Consider the following 15,225-nt stretch of genomic DNA (forward strand, 5'->3'; position numbering starts at 1 on the left):
CTCTAGGGAGGGGGGGCTTGCGGGCGGCACAAAAAAACACTAATAAAAAACATACATAATACACACAAAACACAAAAAAATACACAAAAACACTTAAAACACACAAAATACAAAAATACACAAAAAACATAATAAAAAACAAAAAAATAACAACAAAAATACAAAAAAAAAAACAAACACACACACAAAATACAAAAACAAAAAACACTCACAAAAACACACATAAAACACAAAAACAAAAAATTAAAGAAATACACAAAAAATACACATAAAAAACACAAAACACAAAAACACAAAAAATACAAAAAACACACACAAAATACAAACACAACAAAATAAAAAAAATACACAAAAAAACATAATAAAAAAAAACACACACACAAAAATACAAGAAACAAAAAACACTCATAAAAACACACATAAAACACAAAAACAAAAAAATTAAAAAATACACATAAAAACACAAAAATGCACAAAAAATACACATAAAAAACACACAAAAACACAAATATATGAAACACAAAAAATACACATAAAAACACGTAAAAAATACATAAAACACAAAAAATACACATAAAATCACGTAAAAAACACAAAACACACACAAAAAATACGAAAAACACACATAAAACACAAACACAACAAAATACAAAAAATACACATACAAATACACGGGATATGACTTTTTGCCCGTGTCGCCCAGCCCTACACCAGTGATCATCCCTCCCATGACTTTTAATGGGCTGTCAAAGTGACGTCACTGGTCTCTAGGGAGGGGGGGGGGGGGCTTGCGGGCGGCAGCAGGTGAGAGCGCAGCATCGCCTCCTCTTTCTCCTCCTCCTCCTCCTCCTCCTCCTCCTCCTGCTGCTGCTGCTGCTCTCAGAGACGCAGAGCGGCGGAGTAGCGGAGCGGAGCGGAGTCATGGGGAAGCTGCAAGAATTTGATATCACTTTTACCAACAACAAGGTGGTTTACGGACCCGGAGAGTCCATCAGCGGGACTGTGAAGATACGAACCGGCAACTCGCTGCAGTACAAAGGTAAGAGCTGCTGCATTAGTATTATTTTATATATATTCAGAGAGAAAGAAGGAGGAAACGTACCCAGCGCGTGAGTCTCCTCCTGGGCAGCGAGGCGCGCCGCTGAACGCTGCATGGAGATAAACTTTTCCTCCGTTAACAGAGAGAATAAAACCTGCAGCCGGCTGGTTCTCTGCTGGCTGCAGGGCTGGTTTGATGCCACCGTGTAGAGAAGCTGTTGGTGGTGTTAGTGGTGTTACTGGTGGTGGTGTAGTGGGAGTGGACGGAGCGTTTCCACCCAGCAGCCTGCAGGACTGGACTGGGGCTGAGCCTTTAAAGCGCCTTGGTTCCTGGTTCTCGGTTCTTGGTTCTTGGTTCTCTGCTCGGTGATTCACCACATTCACCGACATCCTGCATCACATCCTGCCTGTAACAACATGTTGCTTCCATGTTTTGTTTATGACAACCTTGTAATTGTTTGGGGAGTTTGAGAATCTCTTAACAACAGGTGGGAGACACTTTAAGGCTCCATACTTTGGAATTCTCATATTCATGTAGTTAAATTATCTTCAAGCTCAAATAGATTTAGTATCAAATGATAGAACTGGATGGAACCCTCTTATATGTTAGATTTGACACCTTTGGTCACATTTGCAACATTTAAAATTCTTTATTGAGCATGATAGTGTTTTGAAAGTAAAAAATATATATCAAAATCACATTTTCTGTTGGACTAAAGGACTAAAAAAGACACAAAATGACAAAAAAAGACACAAAATGACAAAAAAAAGACACAAAATGACAAAAAAAAAGACATAAAATGACTAAAAAAAAAATTGTTTGGGGAGTTTGAGAAGCACTTAAAAAATGGCAGAACAACAGGTGGGAAACACTTTAATGCTCCATTGTTTGATTGATAGATAGATAGATAGATAGATAGATAGATAGAAAACAAAGCAGCGTGGAGCCCTACTGTAAATTTACCTCTAAAGTTCTGGCTGTAAACTCCATGAGGCCAGTTTCAGTTTGATGATGATATACCAAGTAAAACTGGAGACAAGCTCAAATAGATTTAGTATCAAATGATAGAACTGGATGGAACCCTCTTAACCCTCTGGCCCGCGGGCCAATTGTGGCCCTCGTGATGATATTTTGTGGCCCCCACCTTGATATGAAAGTTTAATGTGAGTTTTATATGAATGGCACTTTACTGTGTTGTGTGTGGAAGGTCCCTTTAATTACTATTTTTGTAATTTTGTGCCTTTCTTTTTGTCACTTTGTGTCTTTTTTTTGGTAATTTTGTGTCTTTTTTAATAATTGTGTGTCTTTTTTTAATAATTTGTGTCTCTTTTGGTAATTTTGTGTCTTTTTTTGTCATTTTGTGTCTTTTTTGTAATTTTGTGTCTTTTTTTTGGTAATTATGTGTCTTTTTTTGGTCATTTTGTATATTTTTTAAAAGTAATTTAGTGTTTTTTCAGTCATTTTGTGTCTTATTTTTGGTCATTTTGTTTCTTTTTTGGTAATTTTGTATATTTTTTAAAAGTAATTTAGTGTTTTTTCAGTCATTTTGTGTCTTATTTTCGGTCATTTTGTGTCTTTTTTTTTGTTATTTTGTGTCTTTTTTTGGTCATTCTGATCCTGCCTCCAGCGGCCCCCAGGTAATTTGAGTTTGAGACCCCTGATATACATGCTCATACACTCAAATACATTTATTTTACCTTTATACACACCCATGTTTTCATTTCTGACTTTTTTTCTGTATGTGCTGTAAAATGGCACTTGCATTGCTTTCTTTTTTGTTATTTGTTGTTGCTTTCTCTCGTTGTTGTTGATTTATTTTTGTATATTTCTTGGGAAGGTGCTATAAGCCCATATGAGGTTTTTTAACCTCTCCCGACCTCACTATTCTTGTTTCATTTCTGTGTTTTGTAATTGTCTTTTCTTATGGTGCAAATAAATAAATAAATACAAATCCATTAAATACATTAAACTCTGCATGTTTTCAGTAGGTTTTGCATGTTTTGCAGCAGCCTATAGAAACACATGCTGACATATAATGGTAACATCTGAGATAAAGTTGTGGGAATCAGCAACAATGAGGCTGAAGTGGGTTAGCTAGGTGGAGAGCAGCTCCTGGAGTTGCCATGGAGGAACACAAAGAATGTATTGTCTGTCAGAGATCCTTGTGTGGATTCTTGATAATAGAGCTGCTATCAGCTTTAACACAGCTCTGTTTCAAAGGCAGTCTGGCTCACAGGTATGTTAATTGACAAGTTCGGTAAATAACAAGTGTTCCTGGAAAAGTGCAGATAGTCAGGTGGGTTTAGCAACAAGAAAATCTTAGAAGTTTGTGTTTCATCACCTGGAGTGAAAGTATATCTTACAAAATGTGGCTTGCACTTCAGCCTTTTTAACTTGAAAATACATGATCTACACTGTAAAAATCTCCCTTTTTTTTTTTTTTTTACAGAAATGAACTGTCAGCTGTGGTTACCAGAATATTTCTGCAAAAAATCCAGTACATATGTCAACATCTTTACAGAACAACTTGTACATTTTACATCCTAAAACTGTAAGTAATTTAAAAAACAACTTTTTTTTAAAAGTTGTAGATTATAGCGTCCTTTACTGCTAATTTAACAAGATGATGCTGCTTTTATACTGATTATTTCTGCAAAATTTACATGCAGATTTTGCTTATTGTGCATTGAATACCAGTAAATTAACATTCAGTTATTATTTATTGTACACTGAATACCAGTAACATTTAAAGTTGTTCTGTAAAGTTGTTTACATTTGTACTGTATTTTTTGCAGAATTATTCTGGTAACCACAGCTGACAGTTTTTTCTGCAAAAGCAACAGAATTTTTTTTTACTACAGTGTAGCATCCCCTGAAGCCCCAAAGACAAAGACAAGTACGCCACAAAACGATGCATTTCCCTTAATTTCTCTAATCAACTCACACTAACAATAATTATTCCCAGCAAGTCGGCATTTAATCCCCCAGATCCATTAATCAAACTGTCAACATCCGATCAAGTTGCAGGATAAAACTGTTGTTAGAAGAACTGTTGTTAGTGCCAGTTGGCGCCAATTATACTACTGTTACATTACATTAACCCTTTGATGCACAACATGGTCTAAAGTGACCCGACTGAGTTTTTATATTCTATATCTTTGCAATAAATTAATTCAGTATTCCAGGTTTTCCTCAAATAACTTGTTTTTGATCATCATACATCCTAATTCTAAAAATTATCACAAATGATTCTGTTTTATTTATGTTTTAGGAATCAGTTGTATGACAGTTGCATAAACAGACACCTGCTTTCTTTACTAAGAAGACAGATGATGGTTTAAGACTTCAAATTAAAAGCACAATTTGTCCTGAATTCCATTTTATTTTTATCTTAAATTTTTTGACATATTGAGTTTCTGTGAAGTAATTCAGTAGTATCTCCAGCCTCGACCTGTGAGATTAATGTGCTGTATGTAGAGGCTGACCTGGAGCAGATGGTGTTACAGCAGAGGTCACAACTCCTGCTGCTTCCTGTTACACTGTGATGTCACACGGTCACAGCGAGCCTCCACCTGACACCAGGTGACATTCACTAATTGAACTGTGCAGAGGGGGCTGCAGGTAGGGCTGGGCGATATGGCCCTGAAAGAATATCACACTATTTCAGGTAGGGCTGCACGATTATGGCCAAAATGATAATCACGATTATTTTGATCAATATATCCAAAGTGTGTGTGCGTGTGTGCATGTGTGTATCTGTAACTGTATTCACAGCAAAGATCAAAGGCAATCAGAGCAGAGCAATCAACAGAATTAACTGCCGCTGTAGATTGTTCCAACACAGTGACAGCAGCCAGAGGTGGACAGGTGGAATTTCTGGCCTCGAACAGAAAGCATTTTTGGTAAAACCATAATACCTATCATTGATCCGACTTCACTTTGAGCGTCCTGAGTTCTTCCTGAACGTCTACATATGTTTTTTGTGAAGAAAAATGAAAAAATAGCTTTGTTAGAGCGATCTGAAAAACTGTTAAATATGCTTTTCTACAAAAATCTTCCTGCGTTTTTAATATGGGAGCCAATGAGGCTGTTGGTGGTGTTGGTGGATCATCTGTGCGTCCTACGCCCAAACTATAACTCTGACAGCTTTACCAGAGGATTGTGAGTGAGAAGACAAATTTTCCTACGTTTCTATGTATAAATTATTTCTGTAGAGTGGAATTTGCGGCCTGGAGCGCAGTTTTCAAATTTACTTTTTGACAGTTTTTTCTCTCCCTCTACACTCTGGTGATGATGTCACACACTGTGACACGAACATTCCGTGCAATACACACCCATTATAATCTCAGAATTTCTCCAGAAATGATCATGGTCATTGAACAGGGATTGATAAAAAACTATATGACCTATCGAAACGTGGATTAATACACCGATACACAAGACTTGTGTCTACTGTTTAAAGTTTAAATGGAGTCTCTAGGTGAAATTATGCCGGAGAAGTAGACGTTTGAAAATCTCCAATTATTGTTCTTTTTCGCTCATTTTCTTTCGGCCGTCCCATTCACTTCAATACAAAATATCATGATATGCATGTTTTTTACTCATAAAAAATATACCGGTGTTATTGTGAACAATATGATATGGTACACCTGTGGTGAATGTGTGTCCTTGGAGCCCAGGAGAGCTTCTCCAAGTCAAACAAATAGCTAATTATGAGTTGTATAAGAGGCGGAAAATAAATAGTGGAGAGATGTTGATGTTGACTGAGGCTGTGCATCAGATACATGCACATGAATAATATCTGTCAAGGTTGTTCTGGTACACAGAAATCAGTGAGAGCTGGGTGGAAAAAAGAAATTCATAAGATATTTTCCATTTCACATAGTTCCTGTTGTAGCTGTAGCTTGTATTTGCTCTCATCAAACCTTTATAACACCTGTTACTAAGGACACCAGGCTGAAATGTTTCCAGGTGGTTCTGGTGCTTGTGAAATGTGGTTCATTATGAAGTGTGTTAATCCAGCTATTTCAACCTTGGTGTCCCGGCCCCAATTGGGGTCCCGAGATGATTTCTGAGGGTCGCCAAATCATTTTGGAAGTCAGCTCTGTCTCCACTGTGTTAAAGTGTTCATGTGTTAATATGTTTTAGTCTTTTTGGTAATTTTTTGGTAAAAGTCTTTTTTGGGTCACTTTGTGTTTTTTTTAATAAGTTTGTGTTTTTTTGTTGGTAATTTTGTTTCTTTTTTGTCATTTTGTTTCTTTTTTGGTCATTTTGTGTCTTTTTTTGTCATTTAATGTCTTTTTTGGGTCATTTTGTGTCTTTTTTTGTTATTTTGTGTCTTTTTTTGGTCATTATGTGTCTTTTTTGGTCAATTTGTGTCTTTTTGTGGTAATTTTTTGTCATTTTGTGGTCAATTTGAGTCCTTTTTTGCTTGATTTTATGTAATTTTTTGGTCATAGGTGTCTTTTTTGTCATTTTGTTTCTTTTTTGTGTCATTTTGTGTCTTTATTGGTCAATTTGTGTCTTTTTGTGGTCATTTTTGGGTCATTTTGTGTCTTTTTTGTGTCTTTTTGTGTCTTTTTTTAGTCATTTTGTGTCCTTTTGGTTATTTTGTGTCTTTTTTGGTCAATTTGTGTCTTTGTGGTCATTTTTTGGTCATTTTGTGGTCAATTTGAGTCTTTTTTTGATCATGTTGTGTCATTTTGTGGTAAATTTGATTCTTTTTTGGGTAATTTTGTGTCTTTTATGACAAATCCCAAAGTATCAAGTTGTTACTTTCCAAGGAGTCTCTGGCTTGAAGCTGACTGTTACACACTCAGGAGGTCAGAATGGACCTTTAGACTGATAGCAAAGGACTTAGATTAAAAGTAACAATAAAATATAAAAAAATATATAAATGCACAGACAGAGAGATGTTTTAGTAGTTGTCTGATTCATTATTTGTCCAAAATTCATCGTATCAACTGAGTTTGTCTGATCTGAACTGTGAGATTCTGTTCAGTGAGACAACATGATGTTAGATTGGGGGTCGAGACTCATAAAGGTTGAGAACTACTGAGTTAGTCAACGTTACTGTTGTATTCTGCGTGCAGTGAACCCTGACCAGCCGTGATGGTCACCATGAAACTGTTGCAGCTCTAGTATCTGTTGCATTTACTGCTTGGTGGTCGGTCGCTCCTGTTTCATTTCTCTCTAAATCCATTTTCACACCTGCAGCAGAGTTGTGAGAAACCACAGTGTGCTTTCAGTGCACACAGTTGCTCCCAAAAGCCCCAAAAAAGCCAAAAAATAAAAACTGAATTTAAAAGTAATACATAAAGAACTCAGATTAACTTTGCTACCACTCTTTGAATCCTTTTCCTCACTGCAAAAAAGGTGTTTAGTCTAAAAACCAGATCAAACAGTAAATCTGAGGGAAATGATCTTGCTGCATGGACAGATAATTTACCTTGACAAGATTTCTTAAAGTGAGATTATTAAATCTAGAAATAAGCATGTTGAACGCTCAACATAAGAAATAAACTCTTTTTTTTTGTGATTTATATCTTTTTTTGTATTTTTTTTTTGTCTTTTGTGTAATTTTTTGGTGATTTACATATTTTTTTGTATTTTGGGGGGTCTTTTGTGTCATTTTTGGTGACTTTTTGTTTCTTTTTTGGTGATATTGTGTCTTTTTGTGTGTTTTTGTGTATTTATCTTGGTAAGAACCAAATAATCATCAGGTCACTCTGCTCGGGCCAGTTCATCACTGCTGGCAGCTTTAATTTATCTTGTTTTAAGAGTTAATTTCTTATTTTAAGTGTTCAACATGCTTATTTCTAGATTTAATAATCTTAATTTAAGAAATCTCATCAAGGTAAATTATCTGTCCATGCAGCAAGATCATTTCCCTCAGATTTACTGTTTGATCTGGTTTTTAGACTAAACACCTTTTTTGCAGTGCTCCTCTTTGTCTTTTTCTATCAACAAACAACCTTTTTTTTGTTTTGTTTTTTGAAAAATACATTACTCCACTGTAAAATACACTGTATTATGTATTTAATGTAATATATATATTTACACACACACACACACACATCCACCACTGTAATTTTTGCATTTATCTTTTATAAAAAATACTTTTTCTCACTTTTAAATGTACACCATATCTCTAACAGGAATATACTGTAATATTTAATGGTAAAATCTTTCATTTATGCAGAATTTATCAAGTATTTTCTTGTAAATTATATGGCAGAACAGCATTTCTTTTGATTGAAAAACCTTTTATTTATTACGGTAAAATATGGAATAAAATGGCAATCTCAAATGTGAAATCAACAGTGCTAATATAATTTTACCGTAATATGAGAAAAAGTTGCACCGTATTTATTATGGTAAAGTTCTTTTTACCATAAAAACAGGTTTTTTTTTTACAGTGTAGTTTTCTCCACCTTCTGCTGTGTTAAATGTGAATTAACTGCCATGCTGCAGCATCAAAGAGCCTTTTTCTAGTTTAGAGTTTGTTGTTTTGCAGTTTTTCTGATGTTATCAATGATAGTTTTGTCCCTCAAAGAGTGTTAAATGACCCTAAATCTCTCCTGTGACGGTGTGTTCAGCTCATATACGAGGTGTCTCAGTCCTCCACTGACTTGTGACTAAAGCTCCTCCAACAGAGGAGCTCTGGCTCCGTCTCAGGCTTTCAGCCCTCCGTTAACGTTAATGTTAATGTTGATGTGCTGTAAACGCCGAGGCTGCATTATGTGCCCGGTGACATCACCCCTCTCAACCACGGCGGCTGGTGATTCTATCAATCAGGCGGCTCGAATCATGCTGAAACAGGAAAACGTGTCAGTGTCTGCTTTGTGTGTGAGCGTTTCCTGTTTTTGTGTCTTGAGAAGAGAATTCAGATTAGTTGTTGGTTTCTTCCTGTAAATCTGGACAGTCAGAGCAGGTTCTTCATTTAATTCCATGTCTCTTTAAATCAGATGATGAGGCAACAGTAAATATCTGAGAAAACATTTCCACATTCATGATAGGGCTGGGCGTTATGGGCCAAAAGTCACATCCTGATACAATTAGGCTGAATATCGATATATGATAGATATCCTGATATTTTTATCGCGTGAGAGCAAATGTTCAGTCAAAGTCAAATATGACATTTATTGAAACTGTTTATTTAAGTGAACATAAATACTGTATAACAGGAGAACCTAGTTAGTGGTTTTATCAAAACTCAATAAAGTGCACATTTAGATAAAAAAAATATGTCAAATAAAAATAGCAGAAGAAGTAAATATGTCGAAATTATGAGATAAAAAGTCGAAATTATGAGATAAAAAAAGTCAAAATTATAAGATAAAAAGTCAAAATTATGAAATAAAAAGTCAAAATTATGAGATAAAAGTCCAAATTATGAGATAAAAGTCCAAATTATGAGATAAAAGTCAAAATTATAAGATAAAAAGTCAAAATTATGAGATAAAAGTCAAAATTATGAAATAAAAAGTCAAAATTATGGAGATAAAAAGTCAAAATTATGAAATAAAAAGTCAAAATTATGAGATAAAAAGTCATTGAACATTGTGATTTTTAATGGTACTGTATATGGCAATATGGCACAGTGAACAATGCTGTTAATTTGATAATAATTTCATCATTACTTTTTATAGAAATAACTAGTAATTGCAAGTAATTACTCTATACACTAAAGAAAATAATATTATAAATAAAGTTAATTATTTAAACAGCATTTGTTTAGGACTGATTCTGAGCAAAATTATGATTAAAAATGGAAAATTACAGTAGTCTACTTTACTTTACTTTCATACTGTCTACTGTGTTTTTTCTACAGTAATGTAGTAATGTACATGGATTTTTGCACCATATGAGCCTTATAGATCTTTTTTTAGTGTTTTATTTACATGATATTTTGAGTCGAATTATGTGTGTACAGTTACTAAACCCTTTGATGAAATAAATACAGAGGGATATTAATAAACAGATACTTGTCCTTTGAATTACTGAATATTGTGGAGGCTAAAATTTGCAGCCTCACTGTATTATTGATGATGGAGACCATTAGACAGCGTTTCTATTGATCAGCTTCCTCTCAAAGAAAGTCGTTAAAGCAAAGTCAGGAATGCATGAATGGAAATACTCGTGCACTTTACTTACACGTACTGTTGACCGTGCACTACAACAACACAGCTGAAACCTTTATTAGGAGAAATGCTGTTCCTATTGTATGATTTATAATCAACGGCAGCATTCAGTAGTAATGCAGGAAGTAGTTTGACCTTTATTTAGAAAGGTAGGAAGTAGGGAGTATGGTGAATGGGTGTATGGCTTCCCTTAACAGACTATAGGCAAAAGCACCAATTTTTTAACACTTCATCAAGATTGTGGATCGGGGATGGCAGCCATATAAAATCTATGAGAACCAATATATCTTCCAAGCCACTCAGAAGGTCAATCTTGGTGTCAAAATCTACATTTTCTGGGTCAAAGAATCCATTAAAGATATTGAGAATATCACTAGATGATTATTTGTTGAAATAGATTTATTTGTTTATTTTGTTATTTTATATTGATATATGTCCGACCGCTTAGGAACTGAGTTGGAAATTTCGTAAATACATGCCAAAATGAACTTATCTATTTGACCAAATAATCATCTAGTGATATTCTCAATAGCTTTAAATGATTCTTTGACCCAGAAAATGTAGATTTTGACACCAAGATTGACCTTCTGAGTGGCTTGGAAGATATATTGGTTCTCATAGACTTTATATGGCTGCCATCTCCGATCTGCAATCTTAAACCCTATCCACATCTTCAACCCAAAATCTTTGCACATCAGGACAATCCCATAAGACATGCATCAGTGTATCCATAATGCCCTCAACCACAGAATGCACAGAAGGGACTGGCGCTTTTACGTGGTGTTAAATAAATCTGTGGCAGATTTTGTAATGGATTAGCTGGTGATTTGGGTTTTTAGAAGACCCAAATACATTTTTCCACACCACCTTCCAATCAACGGTCTCTGTTCCTAGAGGTATATCTATCTGCCTCTGGAGATTCTTTATGTTGATGCTATCATTGTTCCTATCTGCTTTGGACTCTCTTGTTTGTAATGTCTTGTTGTTTATGTCTGACAATTGCCAAAGACACAGAATATATAAAACTATTGTCCAATGAAATACAATAAACTACACTACACTGTAAAAATGTCCCGTTGTTTTTACAGAAATAAACTGGCAGCTGTGGTTACCAGAATATTTCCGTAAAAATACAGTACATATGTCAACATCTTTACAGAACAACTTGTAAATTTTACATCCTAAAACTGTAGTAATTAAAAAAAAAAAAAAACATTTTAAAGTTGTAGATTAAACCGTCCTTCACTGCTAATTTAACAAGATGATGCAGCTTTTATACTAATTATTTATGTAAAATTTACATGCAGATTTTGCATCTTATTGTGCATTGAATACCAGTAAATTAACATTCAGTTATTATTTATTCTCAACTCAACTCAACTCAACTTTATTTGTAAAGCACTTTAAACAACAACAGCCGCAACAAAGTGCTGTACATAAACAAACAGAACAAGAGACAATAAAATAAATAAAACAGGAAATAAACACTAAAATAAATAGATTTATTGCTTTTTAAAAGACAATTTAAAAAACAAATAAATAAAAGCAAACCATAAAACACTAAAAACAAGAGCAGAGTCTCATGCGTGGTTAAAAGCCAAGGAATAAAAATAGGTTTTAAGATTACTTTTAAAAATGGACAGTGAGGAGGCTTGTCTGATGTACACTGAATACCAGTAACATTTACAAGTTGTTCTGTAAAGTTGTTTACATTTGTACTGGATTTTTTGAAAAATTATTCTGGTAAACACAGCTGACATTTATTTTCTGTAAAAGCAACGGAATTTTTTTTTTTTTTACAATGCACAGAATATATAAAACTATTGTCCAATGAAATACAATAAACTATTACTACTGGCATTAGGTCCAATTATAGACCACTTACTGGACTAGTTTTAGATTCCTAACACGTACAGATGTGGAGTCTACGAGCTGGATGTGATGTTGTTGGTTTGGGGTATTGACAGACAGCAGCAGGGGATTCCTCCTCTCTGAGTTAATGTTGAGTTAAGATCTGAGCTAATGGCCGTAGCCTGCCTGTCTGTTTGGTTCAGTCTCCTCTTGTTTCTTGGTCTGCTTCCCTTTAAGATGCACTTAGCAGCATGTTTCGTCTCCTGATACAGGAGAAGCTGCTGTTTGACTCAGTGACCCAGCTTGTATGGACACTTTATCTCATGTGGGACAAACCTGAATCCACATTTTACTTCAAGCTGCAACACTCAAGATTTAAATGTACAGTTGTGGTGACTTAATTTATATAAGTTTGAGTAATGAGTGGGGACACGTGCTATGCGGCTACTATTTTTGTTTTGCTTTGTTCTTTGTTTGATTGTCTTTTATTTTTATTTTATGAAATTTTTCTTCTTCTTCTACATTTTTAAGGAAGGAAGGAGGAAGAAGGGAAAGGAAAGGAAGATGAGGGGATGAAGAAAAAAAAGAAAATTCTAGCAGCTTCTTTCTTTTCTTTATTTTGTGACTGCTTATTTCTTTTATTAATAAATAACGGATTGTACATTAATTCATTTTTAAATGAACTTGAGTTGTAACAGGGTAATAAGGCACAATAAGCTATGCTTCAGCCTTTTCGGTCTAAATGTCTATTATCAATTTTCTTTCTCTGTTTACTTGTTGTTTACTTTGATCATGTTTTTTTTCTGGTTTGTTACTTCTCTTTTTATGACTGTATTAACCGAAATAAACAGGAAACGAAACAAAACAAAACGAAACTGTATGCTGGGGAAAATACAGTTAGCTGCAAATTTAGACGGAAATGATTTACTGTAGGGCTGGGCGATATGGACCAAAAGTCAAGAATGACAAGTCGTTTTCAATTCCTGGATGTTTAAACAGTTTCATGGGGGTGTTAAATGCACGTGTTAAAACAAAAACAAAAAAATAAGAAATTAAGTGAAGTACAACACCTCATGCATTTCCTTTTTATGTGTGCACTGACTTTGTCATAATTTAACGTAAACATATGTTAAATGATGATTATTTAAAGGTCCCATATTGTAAAATGTGAGATTTATATGTCTGTTTGGACAAGCTGTTAGGACTCCTGTAAAGTTATGATGTCAAAACTATATTACATATAGGGCTGGGCGATACGGACCAAAGTCATATCCCGATATATTTAGGCTGAATATCGATATACGATATATATCCTGATATTTTTATTGCGAGGCAAATGTTCAGTCAAAATCAAATATGACATCAGAAGTAGTTTTATTGAAACCATTTATTTAAGTGAACATGAATACTGTATAACAACAGGAGTATCTTTTTTAATTTAAAGCTCCATAAAGTGCACATTTAAAATAAAAAAATATCTTAAATAAAAATAGCCTTTGAAATAAAATAGGCCAATCTCAACCAAGTTAAAAAAGTCGAAATTATGAGATAAAAGGTAATAATTGAGATAAAAAAAGTCCAAATTATGAGATAAAAAGTCCAAATTATGAGATAAAAAGTCGCAATGAGATCAAAAGTCAAAATTATGAGATAAACAGTCGACAGTCTTTTTCTGAAAAAAAAAAAAATTACATAAGTATAGGGTTTATATAATAAACTAACCCTAATGAACATTACAAAAGAACTAAATATGACAAACCCTAGTAAGGTCAGCATTTATGTATTAAGAAAGGGAAAAAAAGAACTATATTGATATAAGCAATATGGTCTAATTCCATATCACATTTAAAAACATATCCATATATATTTTATATTGCCCAGCCCTACATCACCTTTAGCGAGAGTCCACTTGATCTGCCTTCCTGCCTGTTTGTAGTCTCATTTATCTTCATCTTTGCTGTATATCTAGTAGACTTTCTAACAGCCGTGTGTGTAAATGAGACCTTTAGGTGTGTAGTTGTGTTGTATCTCAGATGACAATAGTGGATCTCTGCTTATCTTCCAAAGAGGAAGAAACACAAACACTCTCTGTAACCCAATCATCATCTGTGGTCATACAAACCACCGGCTTTATGTAAACAAGGCTACACTGCTTCTCAGGTTCATACAAAGCTGGCCACAGGCACGCACACACACACACACACACACACGCACACACACTTTATGTCTTTAAACTGTTCAAACTGTCTGTAAACTGGGTCACTTTTTTCAAGCATATGGCGAATCATCCTGAATGTTTCTCCTTTTGTGCATAGTCAGCTGTTGATTCAGTTTAAATGACTCTTGAACTAACAGTTTAGTGTTTCCTTCATGGCTGTGGGTTATATATACCGCCATGTTTGTTCTGTCTTCAACAAGTCAGCACTCGTCCACACAGCAGCAGTTTAACAGTTTATCAAAGACTCTATTAAGGATATCTTGATGGGACAATCCCTGGGCTGTGTAATCAATTTTTAGTTGGTGCTTTTGATTTTGACGTTTGATCAACATAATATTAGGAAATGTCTTCAAATTTGGCACAAATGTCCACTGAGACTCAAGGATGATCTGATGATATTTTGGTCATTTGGTCAGAGGTCAAGTCACAAGTTTGGTCATAAGTCATATTTCTAGTTTCAGTATGACTTCATCAGTCAGTGGAGTACCTCTGTAAACATCTCCAGAGTCTTAGTGACACTTAGTGAGCAGATGTTAAGGAACTCGTATAAGAAAGACAGCGCTTACTGCAGTAGCTAGTGATGTGGTCTCACTGAATGATTCGCAATGTCTACGGTGGCCCTGAGGGCTCACAGCGCTGCAACTTATGCAAAAACATGCAAATACATAAAAAACACAAGAAAACTGAGAAAATATTTTCATCAATCTGACAACACAAGAGCAGCATTTATAAAACGCTGCAAAGACCACAACACAACAAAAGTGTTTCCAGAGGACACTTAAAAGTGATGCACACGTCTGGACACACTTCTGATATTATCACGTTATTTCTAGAGAATTATAATTTCATGTTATAACCTGAAATTATCACATTATTTCATGATAATAATATTTTCATGTCATAGCGTGATATATAGCATTAGCCCGCTAGCCCGTATCAATCACATTTCAGTTAAACAAATCAAATAAATGAAT

General features: G+C 34.6%; 1 protein-coding gene across 1 annotated transcript in view; it reads left to right on the plus strand.

Annotated features, from left to right (window-relative positions):
* Positions 1-903: 903 nt before the first annotated feature.
* The window catches only part of arrdc1b (arrestin domain containing 1b), a 74,646-nt gene continuing 60,324 nt past the window's right edge, over positions 904-15,225 (plus strand). Inside the window, exon 1 of the mRNA XM_059357537.1 lies at positions 904-1,039. Coding sequence (XP_059213520.1) covers positions 922-1,039 — 118 coding nt within the window. The 5' untranslated portion in view covers positions 904-921. The remainder of the gene's footprint in view (positions 1,040-15,225) is intronic.

Source organism: Centropristis striata, chromosome 19 (assembly GCF_030273125.1).
Source record: "Centropristis striata isolate RG_2023a ecotype Rhode Island chromosome 19, C.striata_1.0, whole genome shotgun sequence".
In the NCBI taxonomy this organism is placed as follows: Eukaryota; Metazoa; Chordata; class Actinopteri; order Perciformes; family Serranidae; genus Centropristis; species Centropristis striata.